This window comes from Peromyscus maniculatus, chromosome 5, assembly GCF_049852395.1.
Source record: "Peromyscus maniculatus bairdii isolate BWxNUB_F1_BW_parent chromosome 5, HU_Pman_BW_mat_3.1, whole genome shotgun sequence".
In the NCBI taxonomy this organism is placed as follows: Eukaryota; Metazoa; Chordata; class Mammalia; order Rodentia; family Cricetidae; genus Peromyscus; species Peromyscus maniculatus.
In genome coordinates, this window is record NC_134856.1 from 77,829,245 (window position 1) to 77,841,953 (window position 12,709).

At 38.8% G+C, this 12,709-nt stretch overlaps 1 protein-coding gene across 1 annotated transcript in view; it reads left to right on the top strand.

Annotated features, from left to right (window-relative positions):
- The window catches only part of Cubn (cubilin), a 226,113-nt gene that overhangs the window by 39,669 nt on the left and 173,735 nt on the right, over positions 1–12,709 (top strand). Inside the window, exons 18-21 of the mRNA XM_006985936.4 lie at positions 6,900–7,044; positions 7,796–7,974; positions 8,712–8,877; positions 9,271–9,487. Of these exons, the coding sequence (XP_006985998.2) occupies positions 6,900–7,044; positions 7,796–7,974; positions 8,712–8,877; positions 9,271–9,487 (707 nt within the window). The remainder of the gene's footprint in view (positions 1–6,899; positions 7,045–7,795; positions 7,975–8,711; positions 8,878–9,270; positions 9,488–12,709) is intronic.

The following is a 12,709-nucleotide window of genomic DNA, read 5'->3' on the forward strand; positions in this document are numbered from 1 at the left end:
ATGTGTGGCTTAAGCCATCAGGATTATCTGAATGAAGGACATGGGAGGTTGCAATGAAAGTTTAGGTTTTTGTTCCAGAAAATTCCAGTTGTAGATTGAGTAATCTTATACCCCACTTATATCCCAAACCATATACCCCACACTCCACTCATGGAAACTGGAAAAGGATCATTACAGGAGAGGTTGATGGAGTGAGCAGGCCTGCCTTCTAAAGAAACAGAAGGATTTCTGGGGAAGACCTTCCTTCTTAGGAGTATGCTGCCTCCTTGCCCAGCCTCAGGGGCCAGATCTGACTGGGGGTGAGGGGAATGGAAGAAAGCAAACACACAGACCTGCAGACGAGCTGGGATCAGGTGTGCTGTGCTCTCTGACAGAGAAAATGGAGCATCCCAGAAGCTTAGCTTACTAATTATGTACAGTTGGGCAGAAAAGCAGGGCTATTGCATACAGCTGAACAAGAAGGTGGCCTATTGCATACGAACACACAAGGAAGCAGAACTATTGTATACCAGCGAACAAGGAGGCAGGTTTAGCTGGCCTTGGTAGGAGCAGTCTCTATAGCAGAGCAGTCTTCAGGACATAGATATCCACGGGAGAAAGCTGTGGTGGACACTCTCTGCACACACCATCAACATCTGCACACAGACCATAGCAAGGCTTTGCCATCCCTCCGAGCCTCATCCCGGGTGAAGGCTTTGTCACTTTCCTGTGGGTCTGAGGTTAAGGTCCTTGACATTGTCACATCCATGTCAACAGCCCACATTCACTCAGGACTGTACTTGCTCAGGGCTTCCTCCACTCCCCACAGACATGGAAATAAATTCTATATTTATGACAAAAATGTAAAAAAAAATATTATAAAGCAGTGAAACGAAAGAAAAGTATTGAGCTCTTGACTTTATCTCTGCTATGACTGGTCTGAGACAGCTTCCCTGAGGACAGTACATATTGGGGTCTACAGGTGGGGAGTTGGCAACACTGGAACACTATTAACAGGCGCTTAGCACCGTGTCTACCACCGAGTGGTCACTACAACACAACGATGAGAATGATGGGAAGGACAGAGGGAAGCTTGTGAGCTGGGCTTTAGAATCAGGAGAGAAGATGCTCTAGGAAAAATAGATTGCATTTTTTTTTATTTTAGAAAGTAAGTTTTAAAATCTGGTAATTTTATTGATAGAGGTATTGGAATCAATACTATTTTGTGAGACCTCCAATGTTCTTAAAATGCCAAAATACTGGCCACAAAGTGGTCAAACAAGCTAATGAAGAATAAAAAGCAATAGCCAATAATAATGAATAATACTAATATAATTAGGCCATGCCTGGTGTCTCTCATCTTCTATCCCTTGCATATCATTCATTCTCTCATTTGGGGGAAAGCCACAGTCCTTTCCCATTCACCTATATTAGATGAACATAGTTTTTAAGATCAAGTCCCTCAGCCACCAAGGAGTCGATCAGCCTGCAATTCAATTCACAGAGAGTATGTTTATTGTTACCATATGGTCAGGTTCCGTTTTCAGCCCTTGGATGGGTCAAATCTCCTAGTTTTAGCATATTTGGTTTGTGTTGAATTAAGCTTTCATACTTAAATGGATTTTAGAATTTGTAGTGTAAAAACAAATCAGAATAGTTAGCACACAGAGAAATGCACACACGCATTAAGCATGGCTTTGAGACCTGATCTCTTCCAGATGTCAACGTCTACTGCTTACTCAGCTCTACAGCTCACACAATTTCATATGAATTATGTTTTGCAGCCCAGTTAATCTTAGCTCTCTGTATAGGAAATAGTTCCTTTATAAGAATGCAGGGTTTAATGGGCAATTTTTCTTTAGGAGCTAATTCAACCTATAAATGCCATTTGCAATGCTTCATTATCTTGGGCCTTTGGGGTTCTAACATTGAGTATTTACAAAATGAATGAACAAGTCCTTGAGAGGCAGGCAGCAATAATCAGTTGGTGAAGAACTTACCTTGCAAGATGAGAGCCTGAGTTTGATCCCTAACCCATGTGTGAGGGCACACATTTGTAGTCCCAGTGCTGGGGTGTTCGGGACAGGAGGCTCCCTGAGGTCAGCCAGTCTAACCTAATATCTGAGTTCCAGACCAATGAAAATGGAGTAAAACTCCATCTCAAAGGAGGTAGATGATGTTTTTGAGGATGACACATTAAGGTATCCTTTGACCTCCACTTGTGCATGTACACACATACATATGTGCACCCTCACATACATGTGCACTTATACAAACACAAACACACACTCATATACAGTGAAACAAAATAAACCCTTGAGAAACCTGAGCCCAGTTACAGAACACTGGTGTTTTGCTCTGGCCCTGTGGTTCTTTTGTAAATGTGATCACTAAATTAATGGATGTACTATCCTCCCTCTGCAAGTGAAAATTGCATGATATCCATGACTTCTTAAAAGAAGAGGCACGGGGCTGGAGAGATGGCTTAGTGGTTAAGAGCACTGACTGCTCTTCCAGAGGACCTGGGTTCAATTCCCAGCACCCACATGGTAGCTCATATCTGTCTATGACTCAGTTCCAGGGGACCCTCACACAGACATACACACAGGCAAAACACCAATGCACATAAAATAAAAATAAATCAATTTAAAAAAAAAAAAAGAAGAAGAGACACTTTGGTACTACAAGCCAGGTTTCAATATTAGTTATCTTTCTTTAGGCTGTGTTATAATAAGCAATTAATAGCATTCCCCGGCAAATAGAACATGATAACAAACAGAACATACCCCATGGTTCATGACTATGTTTACTGTCTGTCCCTCTCAAAATGTTGGTATGGGCTCTGTTCTGCGTGAGCCTCTACTGCTGTCTTCTAGGACTTTGACTTTGTAGGACCCAGGCTCCTGGTCTCTGTAGAGGAAAAAGTAAGCAATGATTGAGTCACCCAATGACAGCCAAAGCCTCTATGAAGAAATAGGCTCATCATATCTGCTCGAATTCCTCAAGGCTGAGCAATTCCTGTGGTGAAGCTCACAGTCAGCCAACAGAAAGGATTAAGTGTTAGTACTCCATCGGGAGACATGGCAAGTCTCACAGCAGAGAACAGATATTCAGTCCTCTCACACAAAAGAAGCGATTATGTGATTAGGAAATCATTTATTCTAGCATCTAAGCACAAAGAAAAGAGGATTTTTTTTTTTTGGATGAGAATATGAACTTACAAGTGCTAGGATATTAAGTACAAATGAATTTGGGGTCAGTTAGAGCATTTAATAAATTTTATTCCAATATCTCTCTTTAAAATGTGGTGGTTAAAGTATTGCTCTGCCTGGGATCCAGGAAGAGTTCTTGCTTTCAGAATTAATAAGGTTTCCTTCTACAAGGTGAGAAACCCAGCCAAAATCAATTGCACCTTCCAGGTTGAGGGCCCTTGAGGGCTGTAAGCTCCTCTTATAACATCTGGATGGCAGCTGCATTCCCCTTGTTAATGTCCTTGAGTTTCACTAATCAGGACCTGGGGGACTAGCCCACTTCAGCTTGCTCTGATGCTGTTTTTCTTCCTTTTTGTCATCTTCTAATGGGCTAATAGAAAAGAGAGACAATGGTCATAGAAGAAGCAAACAGGAGCTGGGAATTAGAGGGCAGGGCACTATGTTACCATTGTTTCATGTGTTCTAGTCTTCACAGTAGGTGTACCTCTGTTAAAGGCCGATTGTTAGATTCTGCACTTTCACATTAACTGACCAACGGGAATTTGTCAAATACTATAAATACCTACTTATAGATGGTTTCGTTTTGTTTGTTTGTTTTGTCTTTGTTAGATACTTGAAAAGACAGTTTCTCTCCCCTCCGAGACCTGCTGTTTGGTCAAGTAGCATAACTTAAGTATAAGAAATTTGTGTTGCAGACATCAAGAGCAGGGAACTGGTGAAAGCCTGGTTCTGTGGAGCTGCATGCGACTACCTCACATGGCCGAGCTTTTAAAATAGTTTTAGTTCTTACCTTCACAGAATATCGTTGGATGTGGATCCACATGCAAATTAGTCTGCATGTGAGATCTTCTCATGATAGCATTCGGGGTATAATACACATGATGTGTGTTGACAAGCATCCTTCCAGAACTTTGTGCTTCTATCAGTTTTGGAGGAGAGGAACAATGTCACAATATCCCACCAAATCTTTCCTTTACTAGCCACTGCCCTTAACCTAAACAATTCTTGTCAACCTCAGCTTAAAAGACAGGTCTCCTGAGCACTCCTTAATTCCCTGCATGCAGAAAGCTTTTCTGCTTGAAGATCTTTTTCTGCCCTCATTTTACTAACCTGAAATGAAATCCATCTTTATAGATTGCCACACATTATATTAAAACATTAAGTTATGATTAAAATTAAGGCAGCAAAATAAAAACTGCATTTATTCCAATATGTGAGATGCCTGGACAAGCTTCGCTTTAGGATAAAACAGAGTGAGCTGTTTGTCTCCCAAACTGCCAGGAATTCTCCAGAATAAATGCAGGCCAATGTGGCTGTATGGGCTGGTGACTGTTTCTCTGAAAAATGAGAGCCTTTTGCCGGCTTTCCCGAAGGAAGAAAAAAGTACTTTGTCACTTGTATTCTACTGGTCATCCAGGGGGATATTGCGAATATCAAAGATTTCCGAAAGTACTTTATGTTAGATACGTAAAACTGGACTCAATTTTGTGTTTAACAGCCAAACTCACCTGAGTGAAAATCACACAGGATATTAGAGAATCCTTGCGTGTGACTCTCACATTTCAGACTCTCTAGTGGTGTGAATCTTGACTACTCTATGCTGATCAGGCCCCACCAGCATCAGAACAATAGATACAAACAAACAAACAAAAATGCCCTCACAATTTCCCAAATGCCTGATTATGGTGTCCACTGCGAAGCCCTGGTTAAGTGTCAGTGCTGAGACCTGCTTCTGCGGGAATGTCACACTTGCCATGGCCCCAGAGAGTACCTGTGCCTGTGCCAGTGCCTGTGAGCACTGACTGCCCACAGCACTCCCGTCAGTGCAGGGCCTGCTGCTTGCCGAGACCTCGATAATGCTAATTGAGAGTAGATTGATATTGGGGTGCTCCGTCCTCCAGCATAATGTCATGGAACTAGAGTCTCATGTATATCTCAACTATGGAGAGAATCTCCAGTGTTTTACCTTTACAAAGGTCAGAAACAGAAACAGCAAGAGTTTTTTTTTTTAAAGTCAATTTTTTTTTTTTTTTTGCTTTTTCGAGACAGGGTTTCTCTGTGTAGCTTTGCGCCTTTCCTGGAACTCGCTTTGGAGACCAGGCTGGCCTCGAACTCACGGAGATCCGCCTGACTCTGCCTCCCGAGTATGGGGATTAAAGGCGTGCGCCACCACTGCCTGGCCTTAAGTCAATATTTTAATACCAGAAAACTTGGGAAATTTCACAGCCATCTCATAGACTCCTTCCCATCTCATTAGCTAGGCTTAGATGGAGTAACTTGCTACTGTTATTAAGGCAGGAGGTTGGTGGCAGATGGGGATAGGAACTGGGCCGCTGCACTGATTTGCTTTAATTTTTATTGCATGTATTTATCTGTTTGTGTATTGTGTTTGGGTGTGGGAGCTGCCCTACAGCATGCATGCTGAAATCAGAGTGCAGCTTAGAGGAACCGGCTCTCTCCTTCCACCATGTTAGTCCTGGGGAATCGAACTTGGGTCATCAGGCTTGGCATCAAGTGCCTTTACCCACTGAGCCAATGTTCTGTAAATTTATTTTCCTAGAACTTTGTTTAGGATTCTGCATCTATATTAGTAAGTGAAATTGATCCACAGTTTTTATTTTTTACTGTTTATGTTGGAATTTGTTAATAGAGAGCTGTGCTGTACCTGGGGGCCTTTGAACAAGTTATGTGTGAAAATTATCTGTCCCTTAGAGGTGCAAAAGGACATAGCAAATACATATCATCCTCTCACAGTGCTTCCTCCTCGAGGAAAGCAGGGTGTTTAAACTGTGTAATGATGCTCCACCTGTCCACGGTACAGCGATTCCCATTTTCCTCTTCTGCAGATCCTTTTAGTAATTTATATAATTTTATGAAAATAATCTATCTTGAACATTCAAGTACTTTAGCAAAGACTTGTATGCAGAATTGTATTTAACTGATTGAATGTTTCTTAGACTCAGTGTTTGTAATGTTTATAATTTTTGTTTTGTATAATTAGACATAGTTCTTATTTTCTTATTAGATTTGTCTAAAATTTGCCTTTGGTGTCCCCATTCACAACCCTCCTTTGAAAAGCTGTTCTTGGGTGTATTTATGATTCTGCTTCCCTTTGCATTTTAATTATCAGGTTTTACTCTTAGTACTTTTTCTTTTAGTGGTTTTATTCCGTGTTTAGCATTGATTCTGTAGGCATTCTCTCTTCTCTCTCTCTCTCTCTCTCTCTCTCTCTCTCTCTCTCTCTCTCTCTCTCTCTCTCTCTCTCTGTGTCTTTCTCATCCTGGGTGTGTCTCTTCCCTCTCTCTTCCTCCTGCCTTTTTTTTATGTTTTTGGTAATAAACACAGTTTATACCTTGAATTGTGGGTTTAGTTGAATTTCATCTTTTGATATGAAATATTCTTGGCCTTTGTTGGGGAAACTATCTTCAATTATAGATTTATTTCCTCTTTGATACTGTGGAAATTATTAGCATGTTTTAAGAATTATGTAGTTATGGACTGTATTGACTAAAGACTTTATCAACATTTAGTACTACCAGTTTGTGTTAAAATTGACCTTCTTACTCCTTCTAAACATAATAGAGACACTAACTCATTAAACTTTTATTTATTTTGAATGTGCCATTGACTAGTCTCCAAATACTACCCCGACTACTGAGGTGACTGTCCTGATTAGCGTTACAAATCGTTCTTTACTTTTCTGCTTAGGTTGGAGACCATAACAATTTACTTCGAAAGATCTGTGGCAATGAAACCCTGCTACCTATTAGATCGATTTCTAACAGAGTCTGGATCAGACTGAGAATAGACGCTTCAGTCCAGAGGGCTAGTTTCAGAGCTGACTATCAAGTTGGTAAGGAAACTTCTGCTTTCTTGTGTGTGCATGTGGTATGGATGTGCGTGCGTGCGTGCGTGTGTGTGTGTGTGTGTGGTGTGCTGGTAGAGGCCAGGGTATTGATCTTTTCCTCAATTCTTTTCCACCTTATTCAGACAGGGCCCCTCACTGAACGTAGAACTCTGTAATTCAGCTGGATTGGCTGGCCAGTGAGCTCTAGGGAGACATCTATTTCTCTCCCCAGCCCCCACTACATACAATTGTACTCAGCTTCACAGTGCTGGAGATCAGAACTCAAGCATACGCTTTATTGACTGAGCCATGTTTTCATGCCAATCTTTTTAAATTATTTTATTTTATGTGAATGGGCCTTTTGTCGATATGAATGTCAATATGTGTGTTTGATGCCCTCAGAGGCCAGGTGAGGTGTCAGATTCCCTGGGACTGGAGTTGAAGGTGTTGTAAGCTGACACATGGGTGCTGGAAATCAAACCCAGATCCTCTGGAAGAGCAGCCAGTGCTTTTAACTGCTCAGCTGTTTCTCTAGGCCCCAATGGTCCTTTCCTATTTGTTTTTTAATGTCAAATTATTGTTCAAACATTTTGATTTATTTTAGTTATTATATGTTCTTGAATGGCACAGAAAATATTCCCAAAGAAGTGTCACATTCTGCTGTTTCTTTGGGCAGAGTTAGATTTGTAATGGAATTGAGGTCAAGAATTTTTTTTTTATTTCTGAGCAAATATGGTTATCATTTTTCTGTTTATAGCTTGTGGGGGTGAATTAACAGGAGAAGGAATCATTCGCTCACCTTTTCACCCTAATGCCTATCCTGGACAAAGAACCTGTAGGTGGACTATCTCCCAACCCCTAAGACAAATTGTCGTTCTCGACTTCATTGACTTTCAGATTGGAAGTACTGCCCCCTGTGATACTGATTACATTGAGGTAAGAGTAAATACCATTGAATTACCCCAAAGGCACTATATGCTGTTTATATGAAAAAACAAGCAAACAAACCATTGCTTGTCCAGACCAATATCTTATAAGTACAGATATGAAGTTTTCTAGCAGAAGACTACTTAATAGAATCCAGTATGTATATGATTATATACCATGATGGAGGGGGATTTTCACAATTATGTGTAGATTATTATTATGTCCTAAAAGTCAGTGGGCATTATAGTACAAAATATGATAGCATTGAAAAAGTAAAAGACAACATATTCATTCAATAGAATGCACAAAAAGCCCTTGACAGAATCTGTCTGCTTCTTACAATAAAAATAGTTTTAAAAAACTGTGGAAAGAATTTTCTTAATTTGATATAAGGTACCAAAACCACATAGATACCATCATGTACAGTGACAGAAATGCTAAATGCTTTGCCTCGGTGGTTGGTTGACAGACAGGCATGCCATCTCATCACTTCTGCTCAGCATTGCTCTGAGAACTCTCACTAGAGCGATGATGTAAGAATAAAATGCACCCTGAATGGAAAGCAAGAAATTAAACTTGTTTTACTCACAGTCCCCAAGAGACTGATTCTGCACCTCCCCCAACCCCCCCCCCCCCCGCCACACACACAGAGTTATTGATTGCCAACAGCTTCACCACCAAGGGCAACATTTTTCCAAAATGTATATTTAATAAAAATTAACTTGGATACATCTATTTTACCTTAGATTGGTCCCAGCTCTGTCTTGGGATCTCCTAGAAATGAGAAGTTTTGTGGCACGAACATACCATCCTCTGTACCCTCCGTGTATAATGTTCTTTATGTCACATTTGTGACAAGTTCTTCTATGGAAAATCGTGGCTTCACGGCTAAGTTCAGTACTGATGATTTAGGTAAGAACATGTCTTTCTCTCGCTCTTTTATGCTATCAGAATACATGGACAGTTAAACTAGGGATGTTTGTTTATGTGTGTAAGGCTCTGGGTTCAATCCCCACCTTTGAAAACACGAATTCATGACAATAAGTGAATTATGTAAAAATCAATTATTCTGTGAAAAATTATAAAGCACACTTAAAAACAAAGACTATACTTTCAACAAATACTTATCAGTTGTTATCATATATCTATTAATAAAAATAAAGACTCAGTTATCATCAATGGCAGATAAGAAGCAATAGTTTTCTTCTGTGCTTTTAGTCGATTATGATAGGCACATTTTATTTGGGACCCACGTATCTTATTCATTAACTGTTGTGATTATTATTGTTGTTATTATTTTAACAGAATGTGGAGAAGTTCTCACAGCATCAAAAGGAATCATTGAAAGTCCTGGTTATCCAAATATCTACCCAAGTGGTGTAAATTGCACCTGGCATATAGTAGCCCAGCAAGGCCAACTGATTCATTTGGTGTTCAATTCATTTTACCTGGATTTTCATTACAACTGCACAAACGACTACCTGGAAATTTATGACGTTGTTGATCAGATATCTCTTGGGAGGTAAGAATGTTTTATTGTTTGTGCTGAACTTTCAAGCACAGCACATAGCTTTTTTTTGTGAGCTAGTACTGAACTTACATCATTATATATATATATATACATATACATATACATATATACATATACATATACATATATATCAGGTTTATTTTATAAATTGGCAACATATTTTGACCTTTCATATGATTATATTTTGAAATAAAGTGCATGGAATCACAAGATCTAACTTACTGACAAATACATTATTTAGAATATTCATCATTCTACTGGTAATAACACAAAATGTCCACCTGGTACATATTTTTGAAGATATGATAAGTCATCAACTATAGTCACCTTGCTATGTAATAGATATCTTGAAATGTCCTCTCCTTTCTACCTGATTTTATCAACATCTTTCCTCCCTTACTTCTATCCCCCAATTACTTCTGGGCTCTGGTAAGCCCCATTACTTTATCTACTTTTTAAGAATCCATATATCAGTGATATCATGGGGTACTACTATTTCTATGCCTGGTTTATTTAACTTAATATAATGTCCTCCAAATTTACCTACTTTGTTCTGAATGGCAAGATTGCATTTCTTACATAGTAGTATTCTATGATACACACACACACACACACACACACACACATACACACACACACACACATATATATATAATACCGCATTTCCTTTATTCATTCATCTGTTGATGGGCACAGGTTGTTTCTGTATCTTTGCTATTGTGCATTATGCAGTAATGAACCCAAGAGTGCAGTTATTTCTTCAGCATGCTGATTTAATTCCCTTCAGATATAGCCTTAGTAGTAAGATCACTTGACCATAAGATAGTTACATTTTTAATTTCTGAAGAACTTCTGTATAATTTTCCACAATGGCTCATTCACATACTCACTAACAATGCATAAGGTTTTTTTTTTTTCTCTTCATTCCCAACAATAACAAAAAAAAATCTCTTTTTTATAACAGCAATCATAACGGGATGAGACTGTGGCGGAGTCTGAATGAGAATGACTCCATAGGCCCCTATGTTTCGATGCTTGGTCCTCATTTAGTGGAGCTGTCTGGGAAGGACTAGGAGGTGTAGCCTTGTTGAAGTGGGTGTGGCCTTGTTGAAGTGGGTGTGGCCTTGTTGGAGGAGAGGTGCCACTCCAGCCCCAGTGTTTCTCTGTGCCTTCTGTCTGTGGATCAGGGTGTAAAGCTCTAAGCTACTATTCTAGTGCCATGATGACTATTCCTGCCATGATGAGAATGGAATAACTCTGCAGCTGTGAGCAAGACCCCAATTAAATGCTTTCTTTTGTAAGAGTTGCCCTGGTCATAATGTCTCTTCACAGCAATTGAACAGTAACTAAGACAGTGATAATACATCATTGTGGTCTTGATTTTTCATTCCCTTGTTAATGAATAAGTAATACTCCGCTTTGCATAGATTCATGACTTATTTCTATGTCCTGTTTGGGATAATGCCTATTCAGGGCTTTTGCCCATTGTTTTGATCAGATTATTTGTTTCCTGTTGTTATTACTAAGTGGTTTGTATTATTCATATATCTTGGGTATTAACTGTTTCTCCAATGTATAGTTTGCCATTCCATGGGATGAATCTGCATTGTGCTAGGTTCTTAGCTTTGCAGAGGAATTGTAGATTGCTGGAATCCCATCTGTCTGTCTCAGCTTGCCTGTGCTTTTGAGGTCATATCTATAGAAATCTTTGTCTAAACCCATATCATGAGGTGTTTTTTCCTGTGTCTCTCATCTAGTCACTTCTCACATTTAACTCTTTAACACACTTTGAGTTGATTTTATTTTTATTTAATTTTTCTGCATATGCATATTTGGGTTTCCCAGCATTTAGTACCACACGACTATCTAGAGTCTGTACATCTCTGTATTGATTTTCCCATACTTTGAAATCTATGTGATACAGTTATTTATTTTAGTGTCTTAACTCATTCAGTGATTATGTAGTTACTTTCTATGTTTTAATTGATTATTCTCTCTCATTATGAGTTACACTTTCCAGTTTCTTTTTGTACTTGATATTTTATAGGCTGTTAAGAATTTTTAATTCTATGTTTGAGGCACCAGTCATTATAAATTCTTGTAAAAAAATTTTTGGATTTTGTCCTGTAATATTATTAAATTACTTGAACCGAAGTTGGTCCTGTCCAGTTTCCCGTTTAATTCATTTATTTCCCATTTTTGAGGGTTCCCTTTCTTATTTGATATTTGGTGTGTTGAGAACCACTTATACATTTCCCCTAGAGTTTCAGATGTTTTAGTGCAAAGTTAAAACCAGCCTCTATTTTTATGTTTGTGTTGAAAGCAGAGTTCTGGTTGCTTTTTTAATACCTATCTATTTATTTATTTATTGTGTATCAGTTCATTGGCTGTATGTATGTCTCTGTATCACATGGATGGTGCCCACAGAGGCCAGAATTGGATCCCCTGGAACTGGAGTTACAGTTAGTTACTAACCTCTGTGTAGATGCTAGGAATTGAACCCATATCCTCCAGAAGAGCAGTCAGTACACATAACTGCGGAGCCATCTCTCCAACCTCCTCTGATTACTTCTTTTTAAATGTCTTATTACATCTTCTTTTTATCTATTAACTTTGTAAACATTTTCCTTTTTAAGTTAGTCTCTAAATGTATTCCTTCTGTGTTTACTGCCTCTCACCTTCTTTAGCTTCTTACCTCAGTCTTTCATCTTTTAATTTTTTTTCTTCTTTTTTTTAAAGTAGTATCTGGGTACTTTTAACCATGACGAAAAATGCAGTTTTTCCTAAGGAGAATAAACTTTAAGGATCATGTTCCAGTTTAGGATACATGGCCACGTGTGCACATATATTTATTAATTTAATTGCCTTCAGTCTTATTAAGATGGTAATTCTCTGTTGATAACAAAATGCTAGTCGATATCAAACTTCTTTAATTCTCATATTTCTCACACTCAACATTTTAGCTTATTTTTGTTCAGTATTATTTTTTCTCTTTGGTTCCAAGCATGCATTGGCTTGAGATTTCTATTTTTCTAGGCTTTTCTTCTTACATGTGTTTCTCAAGATAAAATATGGTATAACATCATTACTGTAGTTGTGTTTTGGGTATTACTCGAAAAGACTTTCTGAGCAAACTTTCTCTGTTCTGAAGGAACAATCACATGGTTTACTAATGACACTTATACCTCTCCATAAGCTAGCTGTTTAAAGACA